The sequence below is a fragment of the Bos mutus genome, chromosome 8, assembly GCF_027580195.1.
Source record: "Bos mutus isolate GX-2022 chromosome 8, NWIPB_WYAK_1.1, whole genome shotgun sequence".
NCBI classification, from domain to species: domain Eukaryota; kingdom Metazoa; phylum Chordata; class Mammalia; order Artiodactyla; family Bovidae; genus Bos; species Bos mutus.
This window is the reverse complement of record NC_091624.1, coordinates 39,162,178-39,180,133: the sequence shown is the minus strand read 5'-3', so window position 1 is coordinate 39,180,133 and position 17,956 is coordinate 39,162,178. Positions and strand designations below refer to the sequence as shown.

Here is a 17,956-nt window from a genome sequence, read left to right as displayed (position 1 = left end):
TTTCAAAACTGGAGTCAGCCCTCTCAAACCCTGCCACTGCTTTATCAGCTAAGTTTTTGTAATGTTCTCAGCCCTTGGTTGTCCTTTCAGCAGTTGACTAAATTCACCACCTTGTGTGTGTAGTTCATGGCACCCCCACACGATTACAGGATCAAAGATAGCTGAGCTGATCACAGATCGCCGAAACAAATGTAATAATAATGTAAAGGTTTGAGCTGATGATGTTGGGTTTGATAGGCTAGCTTGATGCACAGTTGCTGCAAAACATCAATTTATAAAAAATGCGGTAAATCATAGGTGAAGTGCAGTGAACTGATAGGTGAAACACGGTAAAGCAAAGCAAAGAAACAAGGTCTGCCTGTAATGCGTAAAAAATGCCTGCTTTCCTATACCTTTCGTGGTCTAGTTAGTGAAAGGGTCTCTAGTTGTTTTCATTTGCGTCTTTCATCCTTAGTAGACTTCAGCATGTTTTCATATTTTTTCAACCATTTCTATTTGTTCTTTTCCAAAATTTTCATTGGATTTGCATATATTCTTATTGGAGGTTTTTTTTTGTTTTAAGTACCTTTTTAATATCAGGTAAATCAGCTCCATTGTTTGTGTGCAGCTTCCCCATTGTGCTGCCTTCCAGATTTTTCCTTTTGTTTTGTTTGGAAATATGGTAAGTTCTTGATATTTAGGATGATGGCCTAGCAATCTTTTCTTTATGTCTTCTGGGATTTATATCATACTCAGAGAAAAAAAAACCCTCTACATTCTAAAATAGAATTAATATGTGTGCTTAAGTCTGAATGAGCTGTAGATTTGAGAAATATAAAATTATACTTGACCTTTCTTTTAAGTGGAAATTCCTTAATAAAATGCTCTCCAGATATTGTGGATATCAAGCCTGCCAATATGGAAGAGCTGACAGAGGTGATTACAGCTGCAGAATTCCATCCCAACAGCTGTAACACATTTGTATACAGTAGCAGTAAAGGAACCATTCGGTTATGTGACATGAGGGCATCCGCCCTCTGTGATAGGCATTCTAAACGTAAGTTTATTTTCAAATGATAACATTTTCTGTTTGTCTTCAGATGTTGTAACTACATGTACATAGGTTTTCTTGGTGACTCAGACAGTAAAGAAACCACCTGCAGGAGATCTGGGATCAGTCACTGGGTTGGGGAGATCTCCTGGAGCAGGGCATAGCAACCCACTCCAGTATTCTTGCCTGGAGAATCCCATGGACAGAGGAGCCTGGCTGCCTACAGTCCATGAGGTTGCACAGTCAGACAGGACTGAGTGACTAAGCACAGCACATGGGTCTTAAACCTCCTGTACCTTTTGGTAAGCTGCCTGACTCAACCTGAGACTTTACAGGTTCTCCTACTGGAAAAACATAGAAGACTATCTCTGGGGCACATCTGTTGAGTCTCAGTAGATGTACTTTTAATAGAATGCTATTCTTTAGGAACTTGGGTTTGGGTTCTCCAGTCCTGTCTGCAAGTAGAACATTTCCTTTCTTGCCTGCCTCCCTCTTTTTTCTCCCCACTCCCTTCCTTCCTGTTTTGGGCTTCCTAGGAAGATTTTTTCCTGAGAAGAGGTTTCTTTGGCTCGTTTAAGTTTGAAGAGTACAAGGTTAAGAAATTCAGGGGTTGCATTATTCTTACCTCCATGTTGAATTTTTAAAAAACTTACAAAGACTGTTACATACCTCTTATCAATCTAATTTTACCTGACCACTGAAAACCGTGGGTATGCATGGGAGTGGCGAAGGTGGTCTGTGTCTTGTGGTGACGGTATAGGCAAAGTCAGTGAGGTATATGTAGGACCACAGAGCTGACACATGTCAGATGTGGCAGACAAGTCTGGTTCTGGTGAATTAGCCACGTGACTCTGGAAAGTGCTGTGCTACATAATGTACTTTGCTTCTTCAGCTTCTGTATTCTCATTCTCCTAAGAAACTCTCTCAGGGAGGTTACAATCTTACAGATGTTCTTTGAGATGTTTTCCAGTTCTTTATTAGCCTGTCATTTTTAGCTCACTGCTAGGAAGTTTGTGAATAATGTTTTGTGTAAATGCTTTGTCCAAGCCAGAGTAATTACAGATGGTCCCAACCTTTTTTGCTTGTTTTCAGTGTTTGAAGAACCTGAAGATCCCAGTAACAGGTCTTTTTTTTCTGAAATCATCTCTTCAATTTCTGATGTAAAATTCAGCCATAGTGGTCGATATATGATGACTAGAGACTATTTGTCAGTCAAAATTTGGGACTTAAATATGGAAAACAGGCCTGTGGAAACATACCAGGTATTTGGAATTCTTTCAATGAGTATATAGCCTGTATGTGTTAACCCTAGTACAAAGTGTATGTTCACCATTGGGCTTTTTCCTTCAGAGATCCATGAATACACTGCTTTTCTTTATGTTAAATTTATATCTACTTTTATAGATTGTGTTTTCTATTTAGTTTTACAATTAAAATGTAAAGCTACCAATTTGTTTCAGTGATAACTTTTTTTTCCTACTGTTATCTACATTTGAAGTGAGGATGGACTTTAGGTCTCTACCGAGGTCTGGGGAGAAGACGGGGGAGAATAGCCAGGCCTTCACTAGAGGCATCCCAGATGGAGTGTGGACAGTGCTAGTTGAATTAGAGGTTAACCCTGGCGTGTTGCCCAGTCAGGTGAACTGGCTGGTAACTGTTGTTTTAAGCTGAAGGAGAGGGGCATATGAGTACCCAGCAGACAGCTTTGGGGGCTGCCTGTCTATCATAGAATGTCAATTCTGGATTCTCCCTGTCAGCCAAGCTGCTCCCGTGGGTCCCTTTCTTCTGGAGAAGAGAATGAAGATGTGCACAGCTGGGACAGGGTGCAGTTTTTCTACCTGTGCTGGTCTGGCTTAGTGATTGGAGTAGACTCACATCATACTCAGTGTAGCAGGTGCAGATTCAACTCCCACTGAGTTTGTATAAGCATCTAGCTGACCTGTTATGTGATTGAAGGGTAATATTAACATTACTATTTGCCTCACATACTCATGGTGGGTCCTAACCCACAAGTGTTGTAAATCCTCTGTGTTAACAGATTTTCACTTAAAATGTCACACACAGTGGTCTGAATCATTCCATTAAAGATAAAACAGACACTTAAAATGAGTTAGGTTGTTTCATAGAGAATTCTAAGCATTGAGAAAGTACTTGTTCTTTTCTATCATTACTTCATTTTAAGGTTCTCATTTAAATGAAAAAGAACAGTGAGATGGAGACTCTTTTTTTTCCCTTATGATCACAACATAGTAATATTAATATAGAGATGTATCATTTCTAAGAATACTTTAAAAATTTATTTTCTAGTTGATCCCTTTGTGGAAAACTAATGAATATAGAATTGTACTTAAAAAAACAACTATTTTCATTAGCTTTGGGTACTATATAAGAAATGGGCTTCCCAGGTGGCTCAGTGTAAAAGAATCCACCTGCCAATATAGAATCCACAGGAAATGCAGGTTCAGTCCTTAGATTGGGAAGATCCCTGGAGGAGGAAATGGCAGCCCACTCCAGTATTCTTACCTGGAGAATTCCATAGACAGAGGAGCCTGGTGGGCCAGTCATGGGGTCACAGAAAGTTGGACATGATTGAGTGACCGAGTACATATTGTGTGTAAGCAATAACAAGTGTGTCAGATATTTCCATGATGCATACATGAAGTAACCATATAATTTATCACTGGATCAGGGCAGGGTCATGCAGTGCATAACATATGCATTTAATGGTACTGTAGGCTTCAGTTAGTTATGCCCCAAAAACGGTAGTTAAAAAGGAAGCCACAGTATTATATGTTTTTTAATCAACAATTAATAGAAAATCAAGTGTTGGAAAATTCAAATATTGCTATATATTCTTTAATCAGTGTCTTATCTGTGCCATTTTAAGATGTTTTCTGGCCTCCTATTTTAGTCAAACTTACAAAGAGTAAATGTGCCATCCCCAAGAGGGTATATCTCTCAGTTGTATGAATGAAAAATGTGTATTTGTGGAACGGGGAGCTCGGTACCTTTACTATTTCTCAGAGAATTGAGTTTTTGTTTTGTTCTGAGAATTGAGTTTTAATGAGATTAAAGTATGTATATGATCTAAGAATTCCATGGACAGAGGACCCTGGTGGGTACAATCCATAGGGTCGTAAAGGAGTTGGACCCGACTGAGTGAGTTTCACTCAATCCATGTGTCTATATATTCCTTCTTAAAAAGATACAGACTTGTTGAATCATTTTCCAGTTTCAAGAGCAGTAGATCATGTGATATAAGCTAAGTACCCATGTGTTTGTGTGTGTGTATAATATTTTTTTCTCCCCTGCCCCGCCCCAGGTGCATGAATACCTCAGAAGTAAACTTTGTTCACTGTATGAAAATGACTGCATATTTGACAAATTTGAATGTTGTTGGAATGGATCTGACAGGTAAATTGATTTTAATTTGAACTGAACATCTTATTCAAATGTGAATTGTTAGAGGAAAGAAATTTACTATTTCACTCCTAGTATGATTGCCACATTTGCTAATGGCCAATGTGTTTTTCAACTGAGATAAATTACATTTCCCAACTTTATTTTCCCCAGGGTTTCCTTGAAATCTTACAGCAATATTGGCAGATAAAAATTAAACATTGTGTTTCATTAAGTAAATGTGAAAATACACTAGAAACTTATAATGTTATTATATAAATGTTAATTTATCCCTTTAATGAACCATATCAATCACTTTTTTTACATACCAGTAGTTTAAATGGTGAAATTTCAGTGTGTTTGTTACTTTGCTGTTAAATTGGTTTTAGAAATATTTAGGTGATAGATACTTCATTTGGAGTTTTACACACCAGTTTTTCTGGATACTACATCAATACCTCATAGAAGAGAAGAAGTAATTACTATGTATTATTTTAACCATATTACCATGAGTGATTAGGCTTGTTATAATCCACAGCTTTGCCATAGTACAGTTTCTTTTTACTGTGCCATCAAAATGTGCATCATTATTTCAAAGGATAAGTCTTAATCTTTTCAGTTTGGTTGTCAGTATTTATTCAGTTCAGTCAGTCAGTCATGTCCAACTCTTTGTGACCCCATGGACTGCAGCATGCCAGGCTTCCCTGTCCACCACTAACTCCTGGAGCTTACTCAAACTCATGTCCATTGAGTTGGTGATGCCATCCAACCATCTCATCCTGTGTCATCCCCTTCTCCTCCTGCCTTCAGTGTTTCCCAGCATCAGGGTCTTTTCCAATGAGTCTGTTCTTTGCATCAGGTGGCCACAGTATTGGAGCTTCAGCTTCAGCATCAGTCCTTCCAATGAATATTCAGGACTGATTTCCTTTAGGATTGACTGGTTTGATCTCCCTGCAGTTCAAGGGACTCTCAAGAGTCTTCTCCAATACCACAGTTCAAAAGCATCAGTTCTTCAGCACTCAGCTTTCCAACTCTCAACATCCATACATGACTGACTACTGGAAAAACAATCACATTTGACTAAACGGACCTTAGCTGGCAAAGTAATGTCTCTGCTTTTTAATATGCTGCCTAGGTTGGTCATAGCTTTTCTTCCAAGGAACAAGCCTCTTTTAATTTCATGGCTGCAGTCACCATCTGCAGTGATTTTTGAGCCGCAAAAAATAAAGTCTGTCCCTGTTTCCATTGTTCACCCATCTATTTGTCATGAAGTGATGGACCAGATGCCATGATGTTAGTTTTCTGAATGCTGAGTTTTAAGCCAACTTTTTCACTCTTTTTCACGTTCATCAGGAGGCTCTTTTAATTCTTTGCTTTTTGCCATTAGGGTGGTATCATCTGCATATCTGAGGTTACTGATAGTTTTCCCGGCAGTCTTGATTCCACCTCGTGTTTGATCTAGCCCGGCATTTCGCATGGTGTACTCTGCATATAAGTTAAATAAGCAGGGTAACAATATACAGCCTTGATGTACTCCTTTCCCGATTTGGAACCAGTCTGTTGTTCCATGTATTTACCATTCATTATGTTCCAGGAGAACAGACAATAGTAAAAGAAAACATAATTCTGGAATTACTAAACCTACCTTCAAGATATTCATTAGAGTACTTTATTCAACAATAGTTTTATCACTGAAGCCTGATAAGTGATTCAGGTTTCCTGGTGCTATTGAAGATAACAGAACTTGAATCATTTATCTGTTGTCTGATTTTTTTAAATTATTTTTATCTGGTTATAATATGAGGCCACGTAGTAGGCTGGCCACAGTAAAGCTGAAGGAGTAAGCAGGCTTCGCCTTTGACCACCACTGCCCTGCCTGAGGCATCAGGGGAACAGAAAAGGGAAGGCGCTGCTGGAGTAGGATGCAGCGCGCAGCTACACCAGCTCATTCTCCTTGTGTTTGAACAGCATCTTACACTATAGAAAAACTGTTTGTTTCCCTTAACATAAAAATTTTTTTTGGAAAGATGCTCTCCTATATAATGATTGTGTGGGCATCTAAGGCAGAAAAATTCACATGGATGCAGTACTGCTGTCTAATCCACAGATCCCTGTAAATATCACAAGTTCCCTCAATCGTGTTCTTTGTCCCATCTCATTGTCTCCTTTAATCTGGAACAGTTCTTCATTCTTCCCTTGTCTTTCATGATCTCAGCTTGTTTTAAAACCACAGGCCATTCATTGTATAGAATTTTCCTTCATTTGAGTGTTGTCTAATACTCCCTCATGATTAGATTCAGGTTATACTTGGCAAGAATACCATAGAAATGCTGGCTAGCAACACCTTTTAAATAGCTATAGACTAGGTGTCAGAATCCATTAAAATCCATTAAAACCTCACAAATGCTGGTAACATGGGAATGCCAGTCTAAACTACAGAAATTATAAAAATATCTGTCAAAAATATTTGTTTACAATATATTGTTTAGGTTAAGTGAGTTTTTTATTAATAAAAATCATATATGCTACTTGTTTTATATTCTTTGATGCAGATTTCTTTAAAGCATTCATAAGAAGCTGTTTTCTGAACCTGACGTGTCCTGGGAACATCAGTAGCTTATAATGTAAATCAGAGAATAAAGCTTTGTTTTCTTAGAAGTGTATACCATACTTTTGTTTTGTTGTTGGTTGGCTGGTCTGGAGGACTGCATAGACTGGGGTTGTAAATGTTTTCAATTTAGACCATTCACTACTACTTACAAGCCTTACTTGAGGATGCTTTCAACTTTGGTGACAGTTTGGGCAGTCATGAAAGGAGTCATGAATAGACATCAAAGTACTAATACCGTATTCCTAGTTTATTCCAGTGATCGGTCTCTGGGTTGGTGCCAGCAGCCCTCTCCCTAAACCCAGATCTGCTTGCAGTAGCTCCTGCTTTGGAGCAGTAGGCTGAATTTCACCAGCGAAATGTTCATCGAAAACTCATTTTCATTATTTGACTGGATGCTCTGTCTCCTTTTCCAGTGTTGTCATGACTGGATCTTACAATAATTTCTTCAGAATGTTTGACCGGAACACAAAGCGAGACATAACCCTGGAAGCATCACGAGAAAACAATAAACCTCGCACGGTTCTGAAGCCACGCAAAGTGTGTGCAAGTGGCAAGCGAAAGAAAGATGAAATCAGTGTCGACAGCCTAGACTTCAACAAGAAAATACTTCACACAGCCTGGCACCCCAAGGAAAATATCATTGCTGTAGCTACTACAAACAATCTGTATATATTTCAAGACAAAGTGAATTAGGGTTGGCCTTCCTAGCAGAAGAACCCACTTCCTGCTTAGTTGAGATAGTTGAATCTAGCATTCGTACTTAAAAGAGAGAGAGGTCCATTGTGGCGCCCCTTTTCCAGTGTTTGACAATGTGCCATTCGACAACACATTTTCCATAGCTACATGGAGAAAGCTCTGTGGATCCCTCCCTGTGGTGTTCTCCATGTCTGCTAGCCATTTAGGTAAGGGTAGGGCACTTTTAATTTAAATGACTTCTTGCACCATCTTGCCTAATGGACTAGATTGGACTGTGTCAACATTGATTTACTCCACTTTTTATGCCTTCCATTGTGATGACGTCAAACACAGTGAAAGCCTTCAGTCATGCTTATGGGATTTAATTGTGTATCCTCATTACTGTATCATTTGTGGGGTACACCCCTCCTCCCCTTTTTTAAATTAAATACAGCTCATTCTTACTGTGGCTTGTAGCATTCCTCCTCTCTGGCTCCTGGACTCTTCCCCTCCATCTCTTCCCCTTGCCCCTCCACCCAGTCTTGGTGGTGGTATAAAAAGGAAAGAACGAAAGCACACGAGTCAGTTTGGGGTCAGTGGTAAAGGGGGTACATGTTGCGAACAAATGTTTTAATAACAGTTGGCTGTAATCACTCCTTGCCGTGTCTGGCACTGAAAATAAGGAAAAAAAATACTACTACTGAATAAAAGTGACAAAGAATGGAGAATCTGGTTTCCTTTTTCTTTTTAATCTACCTCTTTAAGCCAATATTTTGTGTCATACCTTTGGGTGCAGTCAAGTGAAATGAGGTTCCACTGTTTAATTGGTATTTTTGTTAATTATTTTTAAAAAGTGTTCTTTACATGGAGAAGGAGAGGTATTGGTTCTGTATGAACATATTTTGACTATATATTGGTATTCCTAAAGATATCACGATCTATATACATGCTACTAGAGATTTTTTTTAATTGTAGTTATAAGGGTACTGGATACATTGTGTCTACACTTAATTCATTATCTGTTAATGAAAACTGTTGTAAATGGGAACCACATTTGTAGAACTTCATTTTTAAAGACTTTTTACAGTGCTTAATTTCATTTTTGCATTACTGAATACTAAGTCAAAGACAAACTTTTTAAACAAGTTAAAACTTTTTTGGTTATTCAGTCATACCATAACAAAACTATCCTCAAGTGATTTACATAGACAAAATTGACACTGCACTAATATTTGGGGCGTGTATTTTACTGCTGTCAAATCTGAATGAAATGTACTTTGCCATAGATGTTTTTCTTCTATTTTTGGTTTTCCAAAGCAATTAATATTAAAGACAAACTTTAAAGGTACAGTGTTCCAAAAGTGCTTAATGGACTCCAACAGCTGCCTCAAGTAAAAATTTAGTAATGTATATGATTACATTTTCCCTAAATGGTGATACGTTGTCCAAAGATGAAGAGCACCCCTATTTTAACAGGTAGAAGGAACCTTGTGTCAATCTTGCAGAAGCTTTAATGGAGAAAAAGATGGACTTTATTTTTAAAAGATAAATGAGTAGGCATTCATATTAACAGAATGGTAGTGTGTTTTGGTTGAGCAGTAGTACCGCTTTGAATTTTAGAGGACCCAAGTGCTTATCTGTCCACTACCTTGTCGTTCTGTTCTCATCAATGAAAAATGATTCAACAACTCCACCGTAACCCCTCCACAGGTATACAAGTACTATGTCTTGTAAGTTACATTTTTAGCACACAGGAGAAATTATATGTAATAAAATTACTGTTATCTTTTGGACTTAACAAATCGGAATTTGTATTTAAACACTGATTATATGTCTGATAATTCTTAAAATAATGGCACTTTTCCTAATTTACTTGGGGATCTTGGGTACATTTGTACTTTGTGTTATTCTTCATGCTTGACTTGGAAGTGGGCTATTCCCTGGCTACAAGCAGACACTGATGACTCTGATCAGGCAGTTTTCCAGATCTTTCCCTAAAGAGAGATTGTTTCCCTAAAGTTTGGGTGTAGGTGTTGAGATAAACATCGTCAGGCAGCTCTCGGAAATTCTTCTTTGATTTAGCAGTAGTTATGATGATTCTCCTCCATGACACTAAGGGTTAGTTTTATATATTTACAAAAAACATTGCTTAAAAATTAAAATGCCTCTATAAAATGAATGCTATTATAAATATTCTTAAGAATCAATTTTTAATTTCTTTGATGTAGCAAACTATAAGCCCAGCCACTCATGGTCATGGTTAATCCTTTTATTAATAAAAGTTAAACTTGGTCTTGTCAAGTTGCTTAATATTCTCCCATTCTCTTGACACCTATAAACATACATATTCTGTCCCTCTCGCTCAACCTTTTTGAAAAATAATAGTAGGAGAACTTTCATTCTTTTAATCTCGATCTTTAGTGGCTGGGCAATAGTTATTATCTAAATCTCTGTATCTATATAAACATGTTCATGTAACTGTTGGATGTTAAGCTTTCTTCTGTGAAGCCCTTAGACTTTTGGAATAGAAAAGTGCATTCACACTTTTTCCTTTCAGATTAAGTGAGGATTTTTAAAAAACCTTAAATGTGAGAATTATTCTGGTCATAGACATTCCTAAAGAAAACAATAAAATTGAGGTTCTTACCTTTTTTAACAATATTTATACAAGTAATGTGTTTATTCTTGGAAAATTATTTGTGAAAACGAAACAGTTAACTGATAAAAGTATTTTTAGTGAAATTTAGGCCATTACCTTGCTGGGGGACACTAAATGGAGATAGTAGTGTGTACTTACAGAACAAAACCAAGCTCCAACCTTCAGAATAGAAAGGTAGTGCTAGGCAATCAAGAATGAAGCCCATTTACTATAGTATATAAGAGCACTACTATTTTAGGTACTTACACGTTCAGATGGTTTATAATTAAAGCTGTTTGTGAGAGCAAAAGAGACACCACGGTTTAAAAAGGTTTTTTACAAAAAAAAAAAGTTCTTTACACACCCCTCCTCTCCAAAAAGCCTTGGAAACTGATTCTGCTTCAGCTTACAACTATGCATATAAGGTCAAGACATCTTTAGTATTAATCAGAAGTTCAGAGAAATCTTGGGATTCTCAAATGTTGTAAGTGTAGTAATAAATTGAGTTTTGTCTGCTTGACAGATTATTGCATAATGGTTTTAAACTATGTGACCTACTACGTAAGAATTGCACGCCTAAAGTTAATAATACATATGAAAAGGCCACCTTAGCACGCTACCTGTAAAAAGGAAGACACTACAAAATTTAGTTTTCTCCAAAAGAAGGAATTCAGCAAACAAAAATATGTGAATAGCAGCCAGTTATTTGAGGACTTTCCCACTAGGGGGCACTAGGTGAGTCTTGACCAACATTTAGGAGGTGTTTTTGAGAATGCATAAATGAGATACCAAAAGAGCTTCATTATTAAGAACCAAACTGGGAACCAAACAAAGGGGAAGTTAAAAGTGTATTTATGCCCAAACAAAACCACTATTTAACACAACCCTAGAGTGAGTGACTGAGGGGCGACCCAGATGTCAACTGCTATCTGTCCATGGTGCCTTACTGCAGAAGTAGCAAAAATGACACTGAAAATTATGAGCTGCCTTTTCTTTTAGTCAGAGATTACTCAGCCTGCCCCCTTCTTGCAAAATCAGATCCTTATGTACCATAAAGAAGACCAGGAGTTTCATGTTGCTCTTAACTCTGGAATGTCTAAATTCCTTTAAAAAAAAAATTTAACTTTTTTCTTCTGAATACATGTTCTTCAGAAAGAATAAAAAATACCCAGAAGTAACCATGCAGAGAAAATTCCCATTCATATTTTTATGTACTTTTGTTGGCTCTCTTCTGGGCATACTTGAAGCCAGATTTCCCCTTCGAATAGCCTCAATTTGTGGCTGATACATTACTTATTTACTAGTCCTGTCATCAAGAGAGGTTTTTATTTTCATTTTTGCAAGTGGAAGTATTGGAATAGTGAACATACACACCAGCCTTGGTGTGTAAGATTTTTAGAAACACTCCTAGAAATTACTGTATTAAAGTTTGGTACATACTGTCAAATTTCCATTCCAAAATGGAAGTTCCGTCACAAATATACCCTAACTAAGGATGAAGCCTCACGTTTTATCTTTGTCAATCAGAAAAAGTAAAAACGATAAGCCAAATTGCGTTTACATATTTTTAGTCAGATGTTATTTCCTATAATCTGGCTACAAGACTGTCACCCATGTGCTTTATAAATATTCCTCAGAATGAGGCTTGCTTTCTCTTTTCACAGAGCTTTTTGAAGAGCAGAAGTTCTTAATTTTCACAAAAGTTCACTTTTTCAACTATTTCTTTAATGGGTTATGCTTTCGGTATCACATCTAAGAAATCTGCCTAACAAGGTGACAAAGTTTTTTAAATATTTTAGAAACTTAATAGTTTTCAGTTTTTACATTTAGTGATGTGAATGTGATCCATTTGAGTTGGTTTTTATGTGTTACATATAAAAATCATATGTACCATACATAGATTAAGGTTCATTTTTCTTTGCACCTTTGTTGAAAATCAGTTGACACACCATTAGTCTATTTCTGAACTATTCTGTTTATGTCTGAACTTTCACTCATACTACATTGCATGATCATGGTAGCTTTGCATAAATGCTATGTTCTTTTTGAGAACTTTTGCTAATTTTAGATCCTTTGCCTTGCCATATACAATTTAGAATCAGCCTGTTGACAAGAACAAAACCACTTGCTTGGATTTTGCTAATGATTTGCATTGAATCCGTAGACCACTTCAGGAAGAGAGGACATCTTAATATGTGCCCTCCAGTCCATGAGTGCAGCAGCATATTGCTCCATTCATAGAGGTCTTTGATTTCTTTTATTAGTGTTTTTAGATTTTAGCATAAAGATCTCACAAATACGTTATCAGTACTTTCTGGTTTTCTCTGTGTGTGCTTTTATAAATGGTACTTTAAAAAATTTTTCAATTTCCAAAATGTTCATTGCTAATATCTAGAAATACGATTGATTTTTGTATATTGACCTTGTATCCTGACACTTTGCCAGATTACTTATGTAGATTTCTTTAAAGTTTTCTACATAGCCATGTCTGCAGATTATTATTATTTATAATAAATGTTTTATTTTTCCCAGTCTTTTCAGTTTTCCTTTCCAATGCCTTTTATTTCTTGTCTTGCTGCACTGGTTAGACCTTCCAGTATGATGGTGAAAAGAGTAGTGATGCTAGACACAACCTGCTTCATCACCGATACAGGGGAACAAGCATGCAGTCTTTTAGCATTAAGTTTAGTAGTTGTAGGTTTTTGTAGATAGTCTTCACCAGGCTGAGGAAATTCCCCTTTACTCCTAGTTTTCTGAGCGTTCTTAATCATGAATGGATGTTGGGTTTTGCCAGATGTTTTTTCTGTATCTATTAAAAATGATCATGTAGTTTTTCTTCATGATGTTGACATAGTGAATTACATTGGCTTTTAACTGTGGAACCAGCCTTGCATTCCCAGAGCATTGCTGGATTCTTTTGCTAGTATTTTGTTGAGTATTTTTGCAAGGTTCATGAGGGATATTAACATATAGTTTGTTTATCTTTCAATGTCATTGTCTGGTCTGTGTAGTATTGACCTCATAAAATGAGTTTCTCTTCTTACTTATGTTATCAAAGACTGTAGGCAGAATTCATATAATTTCTTCCTTCAGTGTTGGATAGAATTCACAAGTGATGCCCTTTGGGTCTCTTTAGAACGTTAACTGAGTTTAATTTTTTTGAAGACATAAAGTTATACAAATTATCTATTACTTAAATGAGTTTTGGCTGTTTTCCCTTCAAGGAAATTGTCCATTTTACAAACTGTCAGGTTTAAGACCACAGTTAATAACACTCATTTTTTAATCTGCTCAAAATACTATAAACTGGGATTTAATTTTTTATTTTATAGTCAAACCAAAGAGTTATTCATTTGTAGTTAGGTCTTCCCCAGCTTAAAATGAGAAAAAGTTATTTTATGTTCATATTTATATTTGATGCTTTTATTTCTTAATACATTTTAATTTCTATTACTGGTGTTCTTGTTCTAATTCTGAACTCCATTAAAGGTTATGAGAGAAAAATTACTACAGGTGAAGTGTTCACTTCAAAATACCAAATAATGTCCCTCATTAGCATTAATTAATCTTGACCTATACATCAAAGAATTACTTTATTGTTTAAAGGGACCTCAAACTTCATTAAACCAAACTCCTCATTTTAAAGATGACACAATATAAAATTGTTGTGTTGAGGGTCATGTTAATTGTGAGTCACTACAAAGAAAACTGCAGTATCTGTCCCTTTTAAGAATTGAAATGTATTATTGTTTTATTATCCTCCGAATCTCTCAGCAGAGTCGGCAGAATGAACCATCACAATTTGAAGTTTTCCAAGTGACATTTTGCTTCCTCACAGGATCTTTGAAAATGTTAATGTATTAGCCCCAATCCAGATCAAACTCTTGCTGCCCAGTTTACTTAGTACTGCCTGAAAGGATCCACTGATCAGGCCAGGTAGCTGTTGCCTTCAGTAGGAAAGAACAAGGTGATTAGGATGTGGTGAAATGCCACACCAGGAATGCTGCCAGTCTAAGAAAATACTATAAAGTTCTTGCCTCCTCTGAGCCTCTTCACTGTCTCAGCTGGCAGCTGAGTGCAGATGGGCCTTGCAGAGAAGCTGATCTGGTCACTGGATGAGAAGGCCTCTCAGAGCTCATGCTTTGATTCTACCATGTTTGCTTCCTTTCCTCCCTTCTGAAACCACTGAGTTCACACCTCTTCTGCTTTAGGGCCAAGACAAGGCAAAATTATTTGTAATTGGGTACAATATGCAATCAACACTCAATATAATTTATAATGGGCTTCCTGGGTGGCTCAGTGGTAAAGAATCCACCTGCCAATTGATACAGGAGACGCAGGAGATGTGGGTTGGAGCCTGGATCAGAAAGATCCCTGGGAGGAGGAAATGGCACCCCACTCCAGTATTCTTATTTGGAAAACCCATGGACAGAGGAGCCTGGTGGGAATACAGTCCATGGGGGTCACAAAGAGTTGGACACGTCTGAGCAACTGAGCACACACACACACAATAATGGTTTGCAGAGTACATCATGGTTATGTCTTACAAACATCTCATTTGATGCCTACTACATCCCCGAGATGGTGAAAGAGGATTACTTTTCCTAGCTGACCCTCGATCAGGCTGAGAGAGGATGTGACTTGCCCAGCATCTCATCACTGGAAAGCCTGGACTCAATCAGTTTTTCTTACTCTGGGTCCCATGTTTTTTGCTCTATCTTATACACGATGCCTCTCTGATATTAAAGACATACGTATTTTTACTTAATTTCCATTTCATAATGGTAATGATGATGATAATTGCACTTTACTAAGGATTTTACACAAATTAACTTATTTTCTCAAAGTAACTTGCCCAGAGCCACATGACTCGTAAATACTACCCAACTGGGTCATCTCCAGACCCCACAGTCTTAACCACTTCTTTAATAGACTGCCAGGAAAGGAAGATAAAAATCAAGTCTATCCACAGTTCTTCCTCTCAGATACATTTCTTTTGGTTTCATATAGATACAAAAGCTGGAGGGCTATTCATACTGTTCTGTAAACTGTTTTCACATGATGGCCCACATTTTCCCATCACTGATAAACATTTTCATTCTTCATGACTACATGACAAGGAAGTAAGTACCACTGTTATTGACTTTCTGTTGGCCACATCTAGATTTTTTATCTATGTTTTTTTGTGGCCAGTAATACTGCAGTGATTATCCATGGACAGACCTCTTTGATTATTTTGTTAGGCCAATTTCCCAAAAGTGAAAGTTCTAGACCAATAGACTACATTTAAAATCTGGATGCAGTCTGCACCAGAATGGTTGTAGACAAAGATTTGTTACATAATGAGACAAGTTAAGGTCCTAATTTAGCTATCAGTGTTATAGGTACCAAAGCAATTTCCAAAAATTGTGGACCAAAATGTCCATTTCCTGACTGATTTGTATCACTTGGTCCTTATTTTTTCAAAGGCAATAACAATGCAGTGTTCTCAAACTTGACAAAACTTCAGAGATCAAGGGAAAACATTTTCTGCATGATACAATTATGGCTCTTCTCTTGAAAGCAAAGTAAAACTATAATTTGAGAGAAATCACTCCCTGGATTAACATACCAGCATTTAGGCAGCATTTTTTTTTTTAATGTCTGAAAGGAAACATTCTTTCCTACCAATGAAATGGTAAATAATTACACCTAACATACTGAACTTTGCATAAGCCCATAATTGATAAGTAGGAACTCTGTGATCTATAGTAAAAAAGTTCCAAAGGAAGGGTGCCTGGTAGTGCAGCTGGTTAGGATAACGCAGACTGTATTCAGGTGGGATCTCTAAATGTGGGTAAAGAGGAATCTGGCTCAACTGGAACCATTTTTCTAGACAGTGCCTTGGAGGCTAAGAAGCAAGACGATAATCAGAATACGCTGGCAGCTTCATTCACATGTGTGTGGAAATGAAACGGGAGCATGGTAGTGGTGAGTCTGTACTTGGCAGTCAAATGGTTCCAGGTCCAAGTACCAGCTGTATCGCCATCATGTGTATGGTACTTAGCAAGTGTCATGGTTTTCTTATTTATAAAATAGTAACAATACCTAACTCCTAAGATGGTTGGGAGAATTAAATAGGAAATTAGCTCAATGAGATAGTCATAAAGCCTGGCTCAGATTAAGTGCACAATAGGTTTAGCTGCTGAGCTTCCCAGGTGGCACAGTGGTAAAGAATCTGCCTGCCAGTGCAGGGTACATGGATTTGATCCCTGGTCCGGGAAGATCCCACTTCCCGAATAGCAAGTAAGCCCTTGTGCTACAACTATTGAGCCTGTGCTCTAGGCCCGTGCTCTGCAACAAGAGAAGCTACCACTTCTCTTGCGGTATGGGAAGCCCGCATACCACTAGAGAATACCCCGCTGGCCACAACTAGAGAAAAGTCCCTGCAGCAACAAAGACCCAGCACAGCTAAAAATAAATATTTTTTTTTAAGTTAAAAAAAATGGGTAGAAGTACATCAAAATGTTGCTACTACTACTACTAAGTCGCTTCAGTCGTGTCTGACTCTGTGCGACCCCATGGACTGCAGCCAACCAGGCTTCTCCATCCATGGGATTCTCCAGGCAAGAACACTGGAGTGGGTTGCCATTTCCTTCTCCAATGCATGAAAGTGGAAAGTGAAAGTGAAGTCGCTCAGTGGTGTCTGACTCTTAGCGACCCCATGGATTGCAGCCTACCAGGCTCCTCCATCCATAGGATTTTCTGGGCAACAGTACTGGAGTAGGATGCCATTGCCTTCTCAAAATGTTGCAACTAAACACAAACATCAACAACAATAATAAAACCCAGAATCATGATATCAGACAAGGTTGGACTGAGGACAAAACTATGACCAATTCATAATGATAAAGACACAGTTATGAACATCTATGCATTAAATTGTGAAGCCTCAATTACAACAAAAGAGAAGAAACAGAAACATATCAGGAGTGAAATACTAACTGACCTCTTGAAATACACAGAGGGAAAAAATACAAAAAACTTTAATTATTAAGGTAGTTCCAATAGATATGTCAAATGTGCTATCTTCAACACAGGAATCATACCTTCTTTTCAAATATTCATGGAACATTCCCCAAATTAACCATAAATTAGGCGCCAGAGAAAACCTAAGAGAAATCGCCAAACTAGTAGTACAAAAACATACTCTGAACAGAGAAAAATTCTTAAACACCCAAATAAATAATGAATGGAATAAGTATCAAATGTAAGAAGTTAGGAAAAATCAGACATAACTAATGAGCATAGCGTTTCTTTTGGAGGTGACATAAATTGAGAATTAGATTGTGGAGATGGCTGCACAACTCTGTAAATAAAACACTGAACTGTGAACTTTAAATGGGTTAATTGTAGAGTATGTGAGTTATATCTCAAGTAAGCTGATAAAGGGCTTTCCAGGTGGCTGAGTGGTAAAGAATCCACCTGCAATGCAGGAGATCAGGGTTCAGTCCCTGTGTTAGGAAGATCCCCTGGAGAAGGAAATGGCAAGCCACTCCAGTACCCTTGCCGGGAAAATCACATGCACAGAGGAGCCTGGTAGGTTACAGTCCATGGGGTCGCA

At 37.5% G+C, this 17,956-nt stretch overlaps 1 protein-coding gene across 2 annotated transcripts in view; it reads left to right on the top strand.

The window, feature by feature from the left end:
* Positions 1-12,884, top strand: part of PPP2R2A (protein phosphatase 2 regulatory subunit Balpha) — an 86,176-nt gene extending 73,292 nt beyond the window's left edge. For both annotated transcript variants that reach the window (XM_070375496.1, XM_005902991.2), the window contains exons 7-10: positions 872-1,036; positions 2,123-2,292; positions 4,353-4,444; positions 7,454-12,884. In XM_070375496.1, the coding sequence (XP_070231597.1) occupies positions 872-1,036; positions 2,123-2,292; positions 4,353-4,444; positions 7,454-7,733 (707 nt within the window). In that variant the 3' untranslated portion in view covers positions 7,734-12,884. The remainder of the gene's footprint in view (positions 1-871; positions 1,037-2,122; positions 2,293-4,352; positions 4,445-7,453) is intronic.
* The last annotated feature ends 5,072 nt before the right edge of the window (positions 12,885-17,956 follow it).